General features: G+C 40.8%; 1 protein-coding gene across 1 annotated transcript in view; it reads left to right on the plus strand.

Annotated features, from left to right (window-relative positions):
- The window catches only part of MARCHF9 (membrane associated ring-CH-type finger 9), a 255,228-nt gene that overhangs the window by 203,012 nt on the left and 35,314 nt on the right, over positions 1–16,902 (plus strand). Inside the window, exon 4 of the mRNA XM_056562610.1 lies at positions 714–906. Coding sequence (XP_056418585.1) covers positions 714–906 — 193 coding nt within the window. The remainder of the gene's footprint in view (positions 1–713; positions 907–16,902) is intronic.

Consider the following 16,902-nt stretch of genomic DNA (forward strand, 5'->3'; position numbering starts at 1 on the left):
TTAATATCTCTAGCTGTTTGGATGTGATGCTGGAACATACCCACACACATACATTGGGGGAGATTTATCAAAAACTGTGCAGAGGAAGATTGGTGCAGTTGCCCGTGGCAACCAGTCAGATTGCTTCTTTCATTTTTAAAGAGCCCTCTTCCTCTACACTGGTTTTGATAAATCTCCCCCATTGAGTTTTATATATATAGATATGGATTAACTGCTGCAGCCCTAGTCAGTTTGCTTGGTTACTAAGGCTCTATAGCGTGATGCAGCAGACTGGGCCCATTTTTAACATGACAGGTTCCCATTTATCCAATTTCAGATTATAAAAGCCTAATAAAAGTTGTTATACTTGTGGCTAACTCTAGATTTTCCCATAACCAGGTTGGCCACATACATTGTTTCCCAATTTGGACACATTTTATAGACGTCCAGGACGTGCATGAATAATTTTCCCCATGAGCTACATTCTTATTTTTTGTTTATGAGATTCAGAAATATTCCTGATTCAGCAAGATTACTATTTAGATGGCATGAAACAATTGCTTGCATGCTTGAATTATGTAAATTGTTAATTTAGGAAATAAAGGCGCTTGTTTGATGCAATAAATATGACAGCAGCCTGGTAAAGTATTTCTATCTCTACATAGAATATATAGCATCAGGTAAGAGGTAACAACGCTTGTGCTTTCCTGACAGCTTTTTATTCTGCATTGCAGTGGCAGGCCATTTCTTTGACTGTGATCGAAAAGGTCCAGATAGCAGCTATAATCCTGGGCTCCCTCTTCCTCATCGCCAGCATATCCTGGTTAATCTGGTCCTCTCTCAGCCCCTCGGCCAAATGGCAGCGGCAGGATTTACTGTTCCAAATCTGCTACGGCATGTACGGCTTCATGGATATAGTCTGTATAGGTAAGACAAGCATTCCTTTCTATGTGATGGCTGTTTTTGTTTTCGTGAAAGAACATTTTTCCTGAAATCAATAACATTTTCTGTAAATATAAGGCTCTTTTCACACTAGGTTTCCATCAGCAGTTTAAGTATTTTTTTTCTACAGCAATAACAATGTCGCCTTTAGCATTATTCATACCGTCATAATGGGGTCTCTTAGAGTTCTGATATTTTTAAGTCAAGTTGGTCAGTCAGAATCTGTCTGGATTCGATTGAGAATTAATCCATCTTGTCTCCATTATGAACAGAAGACATGATGCTACATGAACAGTCTCTGTAGATATATGGTAAGTCTGCAGTTTCTGATTCATCTCCATATCTCTCTCTTATCATGGTCGACAGGCAGTACCTACACACAAGCAAAATAAGATACAACTAAGAAATGGCCATTTATAACCATGACCGAATAAGAAAACTAAATAAAAGGACCTTTTATATCCTGATGATAATCCTAATCCTGATGTAATCAGTCAAGCCGGTTAAGGGTTGACCTCGCCCAGAACAATTTCTCACTTTTTAATCAAATTTTAATCAAATTATTACATTTATGTTAGAAAATCCTGAAATATAGAGCCGTCTCCTCTTGTTTAAAGGGGTACTCCACCGAAAAACATCTTATCCCCTATCCCAAGGATCTCTGTAGCACCCTAGTCATCCTAGGCACCCTAGTCAGAGTGAACTCTGCTCCGTGCTGGATGACTGGCAAGTATAGCTGTCACGCCCTTTCCATTCATGTCTATTGGAGGACTCTTGACGGGCCGTCAAGACATGAATGGAGGGGGCGTGGCGTGGAGTTACGAACGCGGAAGCTCCAAGCTTCTGTGTTCCGGATGCCACTGCTGCTGGCCCAGAGATCGCGGAGATCCTTCGGATAGGGGATAAGATTCATTTTGGTTGATTACTCCTTTAAGTGGAATAGGGGGGTCCATATTCAGGGATACAGGTGGGAAGCTTACAACTGGGACCTTTACCTAATTGAAAAAATGTTGGAAACATGTGCCTTGTTGTACTTTACAGAGCAAAACACACATACAGACCCTGAGTGTTGGGTTTTTATTAGTGGGGCGTGTGTTTTCAGACTTTTAGGATTTCACTCTATTTACTATGAGGATTCACAGGTCAGAAAAAGGTTTTTCTTGTAAATTTCCACGCCCTTTTTTCATGTTTTAGGGGTATTTTGTCACACAACCCGGCAAAAGCAGGTCAGGTTTACAATAGTAAATCAGCTCCAGTGTGTGAATCCAGTTTTATAGTCCATAAGGATTTTTATGAAAGAACCAAGCAAAGAATTGAAAGTAAAAAAATAAAAATAAATAGGAAAGTAAGTTAGAACTGACTGATAATTTTTTTGTTCTTTACTTTGTTTTACTTATAACTATTTCCTCTGAAATGTGAGCAAATATAAACTAAAAACTCTCTCGCTTCTGGGGATCAAATGCCATATGAAAATTTGACTAGTTGCAATTCATGTGAAGACCATTGCTTAGGCCAGTTGTCTACGACTTGCGGTTCCCCACTTGTTGCGGATTACAATTCCAAATGTTCGCTGCTGGCAATTGCAGGTTGAGGACTGCTCGCTTATACCTGCGTGCTTATTTCTTCTTTTTTAAATTTTTTTATTCTAACAAATTTTTATTGTTTGCATACAATGAAACATTTAAAGATAGAAAGAAAATAAGTAGACATGTCATTGGTATATTGCATGCATTAGAAATAACATATAGTAAAACATGGGTAACATCTAATGAAGGACCAAAGTAAATAAGAATCATGGGATGGGTAGTTATAAAGAAAACACTATTGGGGGGAGATTTATCAAAACCTGTCCAGAGGAAAAGTTCCTGAGTTGCTCATAGCAACCAATCAGATCCCTTCTTTCATTTCTGAAAAGGCCTCTAAAAGCCAGGTTTTGATAACTCTCCTCCCGTGTCTGTAGTATAGAAAGAAATATAGAACAGGAATAGGTACTTGTGAATTTTCTGGTAGTAGAAGCTGGGGAATCAAGGAGATCAAGGAGGGTGATATTGTGGAGAGCACATTCAGACGTGCCAGGTAGAAAGAAATTTGGGATAGGTGGAGTGGACCAGAAAATACATTATTTCTACTCACAGGTCCGATTGAGCATAGAGAGAATTGCAAACAGCTAAGGTAGATTAGGATCAATAGCATGAAGGCAGGAAGGTGTGAAGTACCATTAAAATATGGTTAAAGCAATTTGTCTTAATGACAGCGAAAGGTTTTACGTAAACATTGGAAAGTCTTCCTCCATTGGGTGGAAGTGATTTTTATAGAAAGATCGCTTTGGTTCACAAATGAGAGTTTGATATAGTCCGATTTAGAAGCAAGTAGGTTATAGAAGAGTGAAACCTTTTCTAGTTTGCTTCAGTCTGTTTACAAACTAGGATCGAACAGCAGCAGGAGGAAGGTGAAGTAATTTTACTACACACTTTGGTTAGGTCTCTACGAATCTAGACGCACTTGTAGAATTCCTTGTAAGGGAGATTATATTTATTCCTCAGAAATGCGAAATGGATATCATTAAATCGACCAAGTCCCGCAGAGTCAATATACCATGGTTGGTCCTCAATGTTAGATCCAAATCAACATAAAGGAGGAAAGTAGTTTACAATGGGGCAAAAAAGTATTTAGTCAGCCACCAATTGTGCTAGTTCTGCCACTTAAAAAGATGAGAGAGGCCTATAATTTTCATCATAGGTATACCTCAACTATGAGAGACATAATGAGAAAAAAAATCCATAAAATCACATTGTCCGATTTTTAAAGAATTTATTAGCAAATTATGGTGGAAGATAAGTATTTGGTCACCTACAAAAAAGCAAGATTTCTGGCTCTCACAGACCTGTAACTTCTTCTTTAAGAGTCTTCTCTGTCCTCCACTCTTTACCTGTATTAATGGCACCTGTTTGAACTTGTTATCAGTATAAAAGACACCTGTCCACAACCTCAAACAGTCACACTCCAAACTCCACTATGGCCAAGACCAAAGAGCTGTCAAAGAAACAAAATTGTAGACCTGCATCAGGCTGGGAAGACTGAATCTGCAACAGGCAAGCAGCTTGGTGTGAAAAAATCAACTGTGGGAGCAATTATTAGAAAATGGAAGACAAACAAGACCACTGATAATCTCCCTCGATCTGGGGCTCCACGCAAGATTTCACCCCGTGGTGTTCAAATTATCACAAAAACGGTGAGCAAAAATCCCAGAACCACAATGGGGGACCTATTGAATGACATGCAGAGAGCTGGGATCAAAGTAACAAAGGCTACCATCAGTAACACACTACGAGGTTTGGGAGAATGTCATATGGTCAGATGAAACCAAATTAGAACTTTTTGGCAAAAACTACTCATCGTGTTTGGAGGTGAAAAAATGCTGAGTTGCATGCAAAGAACACCATACCTACTGTGAAGCATGGGGGTTGAAACATCATGCTTTGGGGTTGTTTTTCTGTAAAGGAACCAGGACGACTGATCCGTGTAAAGGAAAGAATGAATGGGGCCATGTATCGTGAGATTTTGAGTGTAAACCTCCTCCCATCAGCAAGGGGATTGAAGATGAAACGTGGCTGGGTCTTTCAGCATGACAATGATCCCAAACACATTGCCCGAGAAATGAAGGAGTGGCTTCATAAGAAGCATTTCAAGGTCCTGGAGTGGCCTAGCCAGTCTCCAGATCTCAACCACATAGAAAACCTTTGGAGGGAGTTGAAAGTCCGTGTTGCCCAGTGACAGCCCCGGAAACATCTGTAACAGGACACGGCAGGTAGTGGATCCTGGTTTTCACTAGAACCCAGGTTGCTACCCCTGGCACGACTCATCCACACAGGAAGCTGGGAGGTGGCGTGGCACAGAAGGAGACTTTAAGGACGTGGCAAGATGGCAGTAATTCAGGGCAGGAAACACAGGTGCAGGGGAGGTAAGGAAGCAAGGAACAGGTACACGGTAACAGGGACACAGACTTTCACTATGGCAAAAGGTAACCAAAGATCTGGCAGGGAACCAAGGGAGGAGGTGATATTTAAGGACAGGGTGCAGGTGTAGACACCTGATTAAATGAGCCATGGCCCTTTAATAGTTAAGAGCTCCAGCGCACGCGTGCCCTAGGAGGCTGGGGCACGCGCACCAGGGCTGGAGGACACTGAGAGGGAGATGAGTGACAGGCTGGGATTTGGGGATTCACATGCAGTCTCATTATGTCTCTCATAGTTGAGGTATACCTATGATGAAAATTACAGGCCTCTCATCTTTTTAAGTGGGAGAACTTGCACAATTGGTGGCTGACTAAATACTTTTTTGCCCCACTGAATCAACCTGTGGAAAGAATGATTTGAGGAAGAAGGATAGAAAGTGTACAAAAAAAGTAAAGCAGTTGGGGGAGAAGGAGCATTTTAAATGCAGATGAATGGCGGAACCGGGAAAGGATGTGTTTAGAATATTATTGCAATAGGGAGGTGATTTCTTTATATTTGTGGAAGGAAATTAGCTTGGAATAAGTGTGAGGTGGGAAACGTAAAGGGTAAGACCTAGATAATGAGGATGATTACCAGTCAAGAGAGTAGAGAGATTTGAGAGATGAGAAAGGTGTGAGTGAGAGATCTATAGGTAACATTTGGGATTTGGTAGAGTTCAATTTGTTGCAAGACATTTTGCTGAGCAAGAGAGTGCAAGGTTGTGAGAGAGACAAAATAATGTAATCTCCGAATAATGCTAAGGTATGTTCCGTGTACCAGATCATCAATCCTGAAATGTTATGGTTCAGCCTAACTGCTTGAGCCAGAGTCCCTATGGACAACTTGAAGATTAATGGGGATAGGGGGCACTCATGCCGGATTCTGTTCAACAGGGTAAACTGGGCTCCATTGGCAAAGACCATGAAGAAGATTTATCAAGGGATCTAAGCAGCTTTTTTTGCTCACAAAAGTCGCTCAAAAATTCACACGTGCTCCTAAGCAAATTTTTGTGCGACTTTTGTGGGTAGGTAAAAAATACCAATCTGCCCTACCTAAGCAATTTTCAGTTTTTACTTTGCTGTGGTCCAGGATTTATGATTGCGAAAGTCGCACGTAAGCAAATAAAAGTCAAAAAGTCGCAAGTGTAAGCAAGGTCAGGCCTGGCTTACAAACTTGCCTATGACATCATTTTAAAAAAGTCGCACAAAAAGTCACAGGTGAGACCTTTTATGCAACTTATTTTACTTTAATTTTCACGAGGACAGTGGGACTAGCAGGTAGGAGATGTACAGGAGGGTGACAAGCTTGGGGGAGTGTGTTAGATTGTGCGGCCCAGGGGGAGTGTGTTAGATGGGCGGGCGGATGACAAGCTTGTCACCCGCCCGCGCCACATGACTACAACTCCCAGCATGTCCTTACTGTAAGGGCATGCTGGGAGTTGTAGTCATGCAGTGGGGGCAGGTAACAAGCTTGTCACCCGCTTGCACATCTCCCCCCAGCCCTGCTGCATGCTGGGAGTTGTAGTCATGCAGTGCGGTGCTGGCAGGAAATGTGCGGGTGGGTTACAATAAATGTACTTTACCTATTTTCCTTGTTTTTTTTTCCTTCTCATTTCAGATCTGTGTATCCTGTGGACTACAAATGACCAGTGTTTTTTTTTTGTTTTTTTATTTGTTTAATAAAATGATTAACAAGGGCTTGTGAGGGAGTGTTTTTTGGAATAGTAGTTTTTTAAACATGTTGTTTATTTTATTTTATTCACTTTACAAGCTTAGTAGTGGAAGCTGTCTTATAGACAGCCGGGGCTTAGCGTTCGCACCAAAAACAGCTAACGCTAACCTCTAATTATTACCCCCGTACCCACTGCCACAGGGGTTCCGGGAAGAGCCGCTACCAACGGCTAGAGAATTTGGCTGAGAATGAAAATATGGGGAACCCTATGCGTTTTTTTTTTTTTTGTTCATAAATAATAAAAGGAAAACGCATAGGGTTCCCTGTATTTTTATTCTCAGCCTTATACCAACCAAACAGCAACAGCCTGTTACCAGGGTGGGCAAGGACCACTGTTACTGGTCCTCCCCAGCCTAAATAACACCACCCTGTTACCGCCTAGGCCCAGGAGCGCCATCTTTGACGCTCCGGGCCTGTTGGTACCGGCTTTTCCTTACACACCTGTGGCGGTGGGTACTGGGGTAATAATCGGGGGTTAGCGTTAGCTGTATTGGGGGCTAATGCTAAGCCCCGGCTCAGTAATGGACTCTGTCTATAGAATGGCTGCCACTACTAAGCCTGTAAAGTAAATAAAAAATGTTTTAAAAACTTTTATTCCCAAAAACACTCCCCACAAACCCTCGTTACAAAATGTTGTTAATATTAAACAAAAAAACGCTGGTCACTGTAGCCCACCAAATCTGAAGTAGCCCACAGGATAGACTGATCTGAAATGAAAAGAAAAAAAAATGGGTTAGTACATTTAGGGGGAAAAAAGTGGTAAACAATTTAATAAACACACACACACATACATTTATTTTTTATTTGTTTTGCTTATGTGTGCTAAGAAAATGGTATTCCAAAGTGATTTTATTGGTTTTTGCTTATGTGAGCCAAATGTATCAACCCCCTGTGATAGTATGATAAATATGTCACACATAAGCAAAACCCAAAGCAAAAAAAAATGCCTACAGAACTTGCTTACCAAAGCAAACAATGATAAATGTCCCCCATAACTTCTGCATTTGAATAGAGCACAAACCGCTGATCAGTGAATACAAATGCCTCTATCCCACAGAAGGTATATTGCCAGTTCACCCAGTTGAATGTCTCTTCGGCATCTAGTGTGGAAAGTGGCAGAGATAGTGTTAAATTTGCAATGTTGTAAAAGTGATATGAGCTTCTAGGATTATCAGGTGCTTGCAACCTAGGGTAAATCCTGCCTGATCTCGCCCAATAAGGCATAGGGCTGGAGGCTATTATTTTTTACATATCCTTTCATGTCACTATTGAGAAGGGAAATTAGTCCTTAATTGGAGGCTTGGTCAGTGGGTTTACCTGACTTGGGGAGTGTGCGAGGCATATCCTGGGTAGTGTGCCTTGATACATGACTTGATAAAGACTGTCGGGAAGATTTATCAAAAACTGTGCAGAGGAAAAGTTGCTGGGTTGCCCATAGCAACCAATCGGAACTCTTCTTTCATTTGTGAAAAGGCCTCTGAAAAATGAAAAAATTGATCTGGTTGGTTGCTATTGGCAACTCGGCAACTTTTCCTCTCAACAGGTTTTGATTAATTTCCATCTGTGTTTAAAGAAGGAAGAAGTACTGGTAGATAACGTTTTAGGTATTTGTTGGGAAAGCCACCAGGCCGGAAGCTCTGTGTTTTTGGAGGGAACATATCGCATCTGCTATTTCAGTGGAAAAAATAGGCAAATTTAGAAGGGGGAGGGAACATGGGTCCAGTTGGGAGATTGAAGAGAGAAATGGTAGAATCTTCTCTTAAATGATATAATTTATAGTAGTAGTCTATTAAAGCATTGTTTTGATGATAATTTATTCACTGCCGTTGTGTTATGCCTTGTAAGGGTCGCCCTTGTTGAACAAAAGTAGCAAAAATGAGAGCTTTATGAGCTTGACAAAGTTTCATAGGATCAACATCAGTATCATTAAACTAAAAATATTCCTTGAGGGCCATCTCCATAGTCGGAGCATGCTCCACACGGGCTGTAAGGTGCGTGTTCCCTCTCCAAACAAAATCACTATGCTTAGGAACGCCATTCTGTAGTGTAATCATGACATGAGCATGGTCTGACCATGACAAGACTCGGTTGCATGTCTTAGATGCCATATCCAATAGCCCTCTACTGGTAAGGATCATGTTGATCTGAGAATGTATGGAAGCTTGGGGAGTAGTACGTAAGGTCGCGTTCTGAGGCATGGTGAAGATGCTAAGCTCTTTAGAAACTGAATTAAAGTCACCACACACTATTACTTCTCGGCGAATAGATGTAATCCATTTGAAAGGTTTCCTAAGAACGTGACTTTGCTTACTGTTGGGGGCACATTTACTATAGTGTATTCCAGGGGTATCAATAGGCTTTAACATTCGGGGCCTGTGGACTGGATAGACTCTTCAGAGCCCCGAATCTTCTGCTAAGAGCAGGGAGAAAGTTGTACAGTGCAGCTTCAGCCAGGGCTATTCGCCTATAAACTGTGTTGCCCCAAGCTCTCCTCTAATCACCCTCGCTGTTCATTGCCTTAAATAGTTGCAGGATTATTTTCCTGCACCCTGCTAGTACAGGGGTCTTTTTGGGAGGCATCAGTAAGATGCCCATAGTCTTCACCGTCTATGTGCCCTGCCCCTTATCTGTGACCTCACTGCCGACACAGCTATAGGGAGGAGGTAAGTATAGGGGGGACTTGAGTAAGTTGTCCAGTGTATATACTTGTGCTCAATGTGTGTGTCTATATATAAAGTGTGTGTGTATTCCTATTTTGTAGGTGTATATATTGTGTGTAGGTTTATACAGTGTGTGTGTAAATATATACAGTGTATGTGTGTATGTGCAGTCATGGCCATAAATGTTAACACCCCAGAAATTTTTCTAGAAAATGAAGTGTTTTTCACAGAAAAGGATTGCATTAACACATGTTTTACTATACAAATGTTTTTTCCCTTTGTGTGTATTGGAACTAAATCAAAAAAGGGAGGAAAAATTGCAAATTGGACATAATGGGGGGAGATTTATCAAAACCTGTGCAGAGGTAAAGTTGCTGAGTTGCCCATAGCAACCAATCAGATCGCTTCTTTCATTTTTAACAAGGACTCTGCAAAATGAAAGAAGTGAGCTGATTGGTTGCTATGGGCAACTCAGCAACGTTACCTCTGCACAGGTTTTGATAAATCTCCCCAAATGTCGCACAAAACTCCAAAAATGGGCTGGACAAAATTATTGGCACCCTTAACTTAATATTTGGTTGCGCAACCTTTGGAAAAAATAACTGAAATCAGTCTCTTCCTATAACCATCAATAAGCTTCTTACACCTCTCAGACGGAATGTTGGACCACTCTTCCTTTGCAAACTGCTCCAGATCTCTCTTATTGGAAGGGCGCCTTTTCCCAACAACAATTTTAACATCTCTCCACAGGTGTTCAATGGTATTTAGAGCTGGACTCATTGCTGGCCACTTCAGAACTCTCTAGCGCTTTGTTGCCATCCATTTCTAGGTGCTTTTTGATGTATGTTTGGGGTCATTGTCCTGCTGGAAGACCCAAGATCTCGGACGCAAACCCAGCAAAACAACCCCAAAACATAATTGAACATCCGCCATATTTCACTGTAGGTACTGTGTTCTTTTCTTTGTAGACCTCATTCCATTTCGGTAAACAAAAGAATGATGTGCTTTACCAAAAAGCTCTATCTTGGTCTCTGTCTGCCCACAAGATGTTTTTCCAGAAGGATTTTTGGCTTACTCAAGTTCATATTGGCAAAATGTTGTCTTGCTTTTTTATGTCTCTGTGTCAGCAGTGGGGTCCTCCTGGGTCTCCTGCCGTAGCGTTTCATTTAATTTAAATGTCGACGGATAGTTTGCACTGACACTGATGCTCCCTGAGCCTGCAGGACAGCTTGGATATCTTTGGAACTTGTTTGGGGTTGCTTATCCACCATGCGGACTATCCTGCGTTGACATCTTTCATCAATTTTTCTCTTCTGTCGACGCTCAGGGAGATTAGCTACAGTGCAATGGGTTGCAAACTTCTTGATAATGTTGTGCACTGTGGACAAAGGCAAATCTAGATCTCTGGAGATGGACTTGAAACCTTGAGATTGTTGATATTTTTCCAAAATTTTGGTTCTCAAGTCCTCAGACAGTTCTCTCCTCCTCTTTCTGTTGTCCATGCACACACAGACACACAATGCAAAGACTAAGTGAACTTCTTTCCTTTTTATCTGCTTTCAGGTGTGATTTTTATATTGCCCACATCTGTTACTTGCCCCAGGTGAGTTTAAAGGAGAATCACAATTCCACAATTTTGAAAAGGTGCCAATAATTTTGTCCAGCCCATTTTTGAAGTTTGGTGTAACATTATGTTCAATTTGCTTTTTTTCCTCCCTTTTTTTGGTTTAGTTCCAATACACACAAAGGGAATAAACATGTGTATACGTGTTACTGCAATCCTTTTCTGCAATCCTTTTCTGCGAGAAATACGTCATTTTCTAGAAACATTTCAGGGGTGCCAACATTTACGGCCATGACTGTATATACATTGTGTGTGTAGGTATATACAGTGTGTGTGTGTGTGTGTGTGTGTGTAGATATAGACAATATGGGAGATTTATCAAAATTTGTGTAGAGGAAAAGTTGACCAGTTGCCCATAGCAACCAATGAGATCACTTCTTTAATTTTGCAGAGACAATTTTAAAAATGAAAAAAAGGTATCTGATTGGTTGCTATGGGCAACTCAGTAACTTTTCCTCTGGACAGGTTGTGATCAGTCTCCCCCTTTGTGTGTATGTATATACTGTATACCCAGAATGTTGCAGGTATATGTTGCAATCCTGTCAAAAGGCATGCCAACGTATACTACAGTGTACTGCCAGTAGGCCTATTCAGTTTAGTGGCCTAGAAGTAGTCATAATGATTATATTTTGGCTATTTCACGCACATATTCAATTATTTAGCATGATGCCAAATAATATAACGTGTATATGAAGTCAATAGTTAAGTACGGACAGACCATGAAACTGAATGGGCCTGCTTGCAGTACACCATAGTATACATCAGCATTACTGCGTGACAGAACACCAATGTAAACCTACAATGTACTATGAACCCTATGAACCCAACATTTAATGAAACTATCAGTAAATGGGCAGAAGTTAGTTTATTAATTATTAAAAATAAAATGAAAATTATGTAATATATAAACATAAATATATATATATATATATATATACAGTGATCCCTCAACATACGATGGTAATTCGTTCCAAACGAGCCATCGTTTGTCGAATCCATCGTATGTTGAGGGATTCGTGCAATGTAAAGTATAGGAAGCTGTACTCACCTGTATCCCGATGGTGATCCCGGGCCTCCGCTGGGCTCTCCTGGTCTTCTCTGGTCCTCCGCTGTCTTCTCCGGTCCTCTTCTGTCTTCTCCGGTCCTCTTCTGTCTTCTGCAAGGCCTTACTGGGCCTGCGTAGCGACGTCATTACGCCTCTGCGTACGCCATTCCTATTGGATGGCGTGCGCAGCAGCGTATTGACGTAATCGGAGAGGGCCGAGAAGACACCGGAAGACTAGGGCTGGACCCGGAGGGCACCCCGGAGCATCGTGGAGGGGTAAGTAATACTTACCGAACCACACGGGGAACATTAAGCTGCTATCCGGCAGCAGCTTAAGCATTTGGCGCTGCCGGATAGCACTTAATGCGATGGCCCGACATAAAAAAGCATCGTATGTCGATGCTGACATCGACATGCGATGGCCTCTGAGAGGCCATCGTATGTCGATTTCATCATATGTCGGGGCCATCGTAGGTCGGGGGGTCACTGTATATATATAATATCTGTCATCACTAAAACACATGTACACATGGCTTAGGTCTCATTCACATCAAGTGTCTGGGCTCTGCTGCTAGTATACATTTGGGTGCATTCACACGCACAACAGATATGAAATTGCGGAAAATCCGCAGTTGTGGATTTTACAAGGCAGTCACTATTGACATGCCAATAAAAACTACATAGGAATTGCCTGGTAAAATCTACAATTGGGAATTCAGTGTGTGTGAATAAGACGGAGTCTGGTGTTTGCCCTGTTTATACCAGTATATGTTTGATACCAACCTTGTCTGTTTTCAAATAAAATATATGCTGACATATAACATACCAAACAATCAGACTATGTCTGGTCCCTTATCTCTTATGACTATGCAGCTGTATACATTTAGATATCTTTCAAATGGTTTTCCAAATATATATCGGTGACAGAGTCCCAAAATATCATGTGAAAAGAGCCATACAAAATAACTCCCCCCCCCTCCTTTTTTTTAAATCTTTTTATTGAAATTTTTCTTATAGTACATTACAAGGGGGAAAAAAAATACACATCACAAAACCATTGAACGGACAGGGGTAAGGGAAGAAACGCACAATTACACTAAGTACACTAAGTACTTACCATGCCCACCTAGACTATCCAACATACCTGCATTCACATCCAGTCTTGAACCCTTCCTCTATTTGATCCTCTCTCGCTCTACAGCTATATTTTGTAATTCTGAAGAATATTAGCGCAGTGTCGTAGGGCACTCTATAAAGAGAAATCTACACCGCTCTTATCTCTTTTATTATTTTCATCCAATTATCCCATATCCTGTGTTTGGCATCCAGTGAGGTTAAGCTGTCTATTTTATCTAGTCTTAGTCTTTCCATTGTACATAGGTGAGTTAGAGAGTTTAGGATTTCTATTATATTAGGGACTTTAGTAGACTTCCAATTTTTGGATGGAAGCTTACCATCCTATCTTTAAGTGGAAGTTCATCTAAACCAATATTTAACAGGGCCATCCCAGGGCCCCATTCTAGGTGTTTTCCTAAGATATTATTTAACAAGATGTTTATTGCTTCCCATAGCGCTTGTATCAATCGGCTACTCCACCAAATATGTAAAAGTGTGCCCTGTTCTTGCATGCACCTCCAACATACAGCTTTGCTATTCTCCTTATGGTGCATTTTCGCCAGGCGGGTTGGTGTGAGATACCAGCGATACATGAGTTTACAAGAGCTCTCCAAGTGCAATACACAATGCGACAGACTAGATGGTAGGGCGTATAATTTTGTCCAACTCTCGTGGGGGATTTGTAAACCTAGGTCATTTTCTCATTATGCCTGGAAGTTAGGTGTTGTGTAGATTGACCTGACTTGCTTTATATGCTTTAGAAATGGCCCCCTGCCTCCCTTGGACAGGAAGAAATATGTTTAAAATTGTGTTTTTGGTCCCTGACTGTCTGCTCTATGTGACCCCAGCAGATGTCGGATCTGCAGATATTTATAGAAATCACGTGGAGATATGTTATATTTCTGGGAGATATGTTCAAATGGTAACAGGTGACCGTTGCTACATATATGTCCAATTTGAGTGATTCCTTTTTTTAATCCAAAGAGAGAGATCTGTATTTGGCAGTAAGTTATGGATAGATGTTGTTGGAATACTATTATAGCAAATACCACCTATGATTTTTTTGTGATATGGCGTGACGCCATGTCTCAATGCTTGCTTTAGCTGTTGGGCTACTTGTAGGTATTTGTTGATTGTTCAACATGATTTGACATAAGGTTGTATTTAGAGATACTGAGCTGGTCATATGGGTTTCCATTTCCATCCATTTTGCTGAGGTGTCATTATGCCACCATCTTTGTAGCTGAGTTAGATGGATTGCACGGTAATAGTTTTTGAGGTCAGGACAGCCAACTCCCCCTTGCTTGATGTTTCTGTAAAGCATATCTGAAGCGACTCTGGCCGTGTTGTTTCCCCAAATATATTTATAATAATAATTTATAATAAGATGGTTTGTAGTTTCTTAATAGTGGCTAGGGGGATTTTAAGGGGGAGGTTGCGAAACAAATATAATATCTTGGGTAATAATACCATTTTCGCCACCCCTATCCATCCTATCCAAGAGATGGGTAGTCTGGAAAACGTTTTATATCTGCTGTAGTCTAAGACATAGCTGTTCTATATTGACGGTTACTGACTGTCTAGGGGAGGTTGTTAATTTTATGCCTAGATATGTAAGTGAATCTTCTGACTATGTAAATGGGAACTTGGCTTTCAATTTTGCCTTAGTAGTCCTATCTAATAATAGTGGGAGAGCTATTGATTTTAATATATTTAATTTTTAATAACTTATTTTAGAAAATTGGTCTAATATGGACATTAAGGGGCCCAATGAGTAGTTAGGTTCTGAAATTGACAAGAGGATATCGTCTGCGAAAAGTCCTATTTTATAAATAGTGGGACCTACTTGTATACCCTTAATCGCTCACCCCTCCCCCCCCCCTTTTTTTTTTTTTTAAAGCAAAAAGATGCCAAAATTAAGGCATGTGAAGGAGACCTGGATATTTTAGGACCATAGTACCGCCCCTGGTATATTCTTTGTTATTGATCGTACACACTACATTTATTTACTAACTCTGAGGGTTGATAACTTAATGGGAGATGGATAGTGCAATTTTATCACCAAAAGCCACTAGGATTAGAACACCACCTCTTGTCTTTTTAGAAATAGTAGTAGAAAGAATGGCAGGAAGTTTGAGAAATAACATTTTGTTCGGAAAGGGATGTGTCTCATATGTAACATCTGCGCTATGTCGATGTCAGTCGGCCCAAAATTTCCACCTTGCTTGCAGTGTAGCGGCAGTGAGATTTGCAAATTGCTTAAAGGGGTTATCCAGGAAAAAAATTTTTTTTATATATCAACTGGCTCCAGAAAGTAAAACAGATTTGTAAATTACTTCTATTAAAAAATCTTAATCCTTTCAGTACTTATGAGCTTCTGAAGTTAAGGTTGTTCTTTTCTGTCTAAGTGCTCTCTGATGACACGTGTCTCGGGAACCACCCAGTTTAGAAGGGGTTTGCTATGGGGATTTGCTTCTAAACTGGGCGGTTTCCGAGACACGTGTCATCAGAGCACTTAGACAGAAAAGAACAACCTTAACATCAGAAGCTCATAAGTACTGAAAGGATTAAGATTTTTTAATAGAAGTCATTTACAAATCTGCTTAACTTTCTGGAACCAGTTGAAATATAAAAAAAAGTTTTTTACCTGGATAACCCATTTAATCTCTTCATATGGGACGGGCAGGATTGGTTGTTTTCTAGAGACTTGATTCCGGAGAGTAGCGAGCTAAGACATCCCAAGGTAGGTTGTCAGGTAAATTTCATTGTTTAACTACTTTGTGAGCACTAGCAATACTGTATTCATAGTCCTCCAGATTGGGCAGCAGTTATTTAGTAAGCTGTGTGACGTATCAAAGCAATTCAGTGGCAGGGATCCACTTGGTCATCCCCCGGAACTTAACATTATTCCTGCGGTTTCTATGTTCAGAGTCAGTCACTTTCACCTGCATTTTGTCATCAAGAGTGTTGTTGGCATCTACTAGCTTGTTATGTGCAGAGGCAAAGGACGCCAGTTTGGATTCTGTATGCAGAACTCTATTAAAGCTCATACTGTACTTTGGAGTGGTTGAATCAGCTTGGAGATGTCATTATTAAAGATGAGAGAATTTTTGAAAAATTCAATTCGGCCAATTCGGGAAATAAAAAAAAAAATGTGATTTGATCCGAATATATTTGCAGCAAATTTTTATTATTAATGTATTTTAATAATGTGTTTAATAAAGTGTGTGTGTGTTTCACTTTTTTTCAATTTTTTTTTTTTTTTTAGGTAGAACTACTACTCCCAGCATGGAACAGACTGTTCCATGATGGGAGTAGTAGTACCTGTGCTAATAGACAGATTGCCCCAGGTGTCACTCCTGACACCCACTGCGATTGTACTGTATAATGTATAGATGCAGGCGGCTTTCTCGCATCTCTGCAATAGATAGGACGATCGCATCGGGTGTCAGGAGTGACACCAGCTGTGATCTGTCCTCAAATGCAGGTACTACTGCTCCCAACATGGAGCACACTCTGCTCCATGCTGGGAGCTGTAGTACCTGCATTAATAGATCACAGCGGGTGTCACTTCTGACAAATGTCTGTCTATTAATGCAGGTACTACAGCTCCTAGCATGGAGCAGAGTAGTACCTGCAGGTAAGGAAAGCTCACAGCAGTAGTCACTCCTGACACCCACTGCGATCGTCCTGTATAATGTATAGATGGGGGCGGGCGGACGCTCTTCTCTGATCCCATTGTAGTAGGAGTATATGCCGTATATATATTCCTATTATTCATATTTCCTACAGAAAACTGTGATTGGCTGG

This window comes from Hyla sarda, chromosome 2 (genome assembly GCF_029499605.1).
Source record: "Hyla sarda isolate aHylSar1 chromosome 2, aHylSar1.hap1, whole genome shotgun sequence".
In the NCBI taxonomy this organism is placed as follows: Eukaryota; Metazoa; Chordata; class Amphibia; order Anura; family Hylidae; genus Hyla; species Hyla sarda.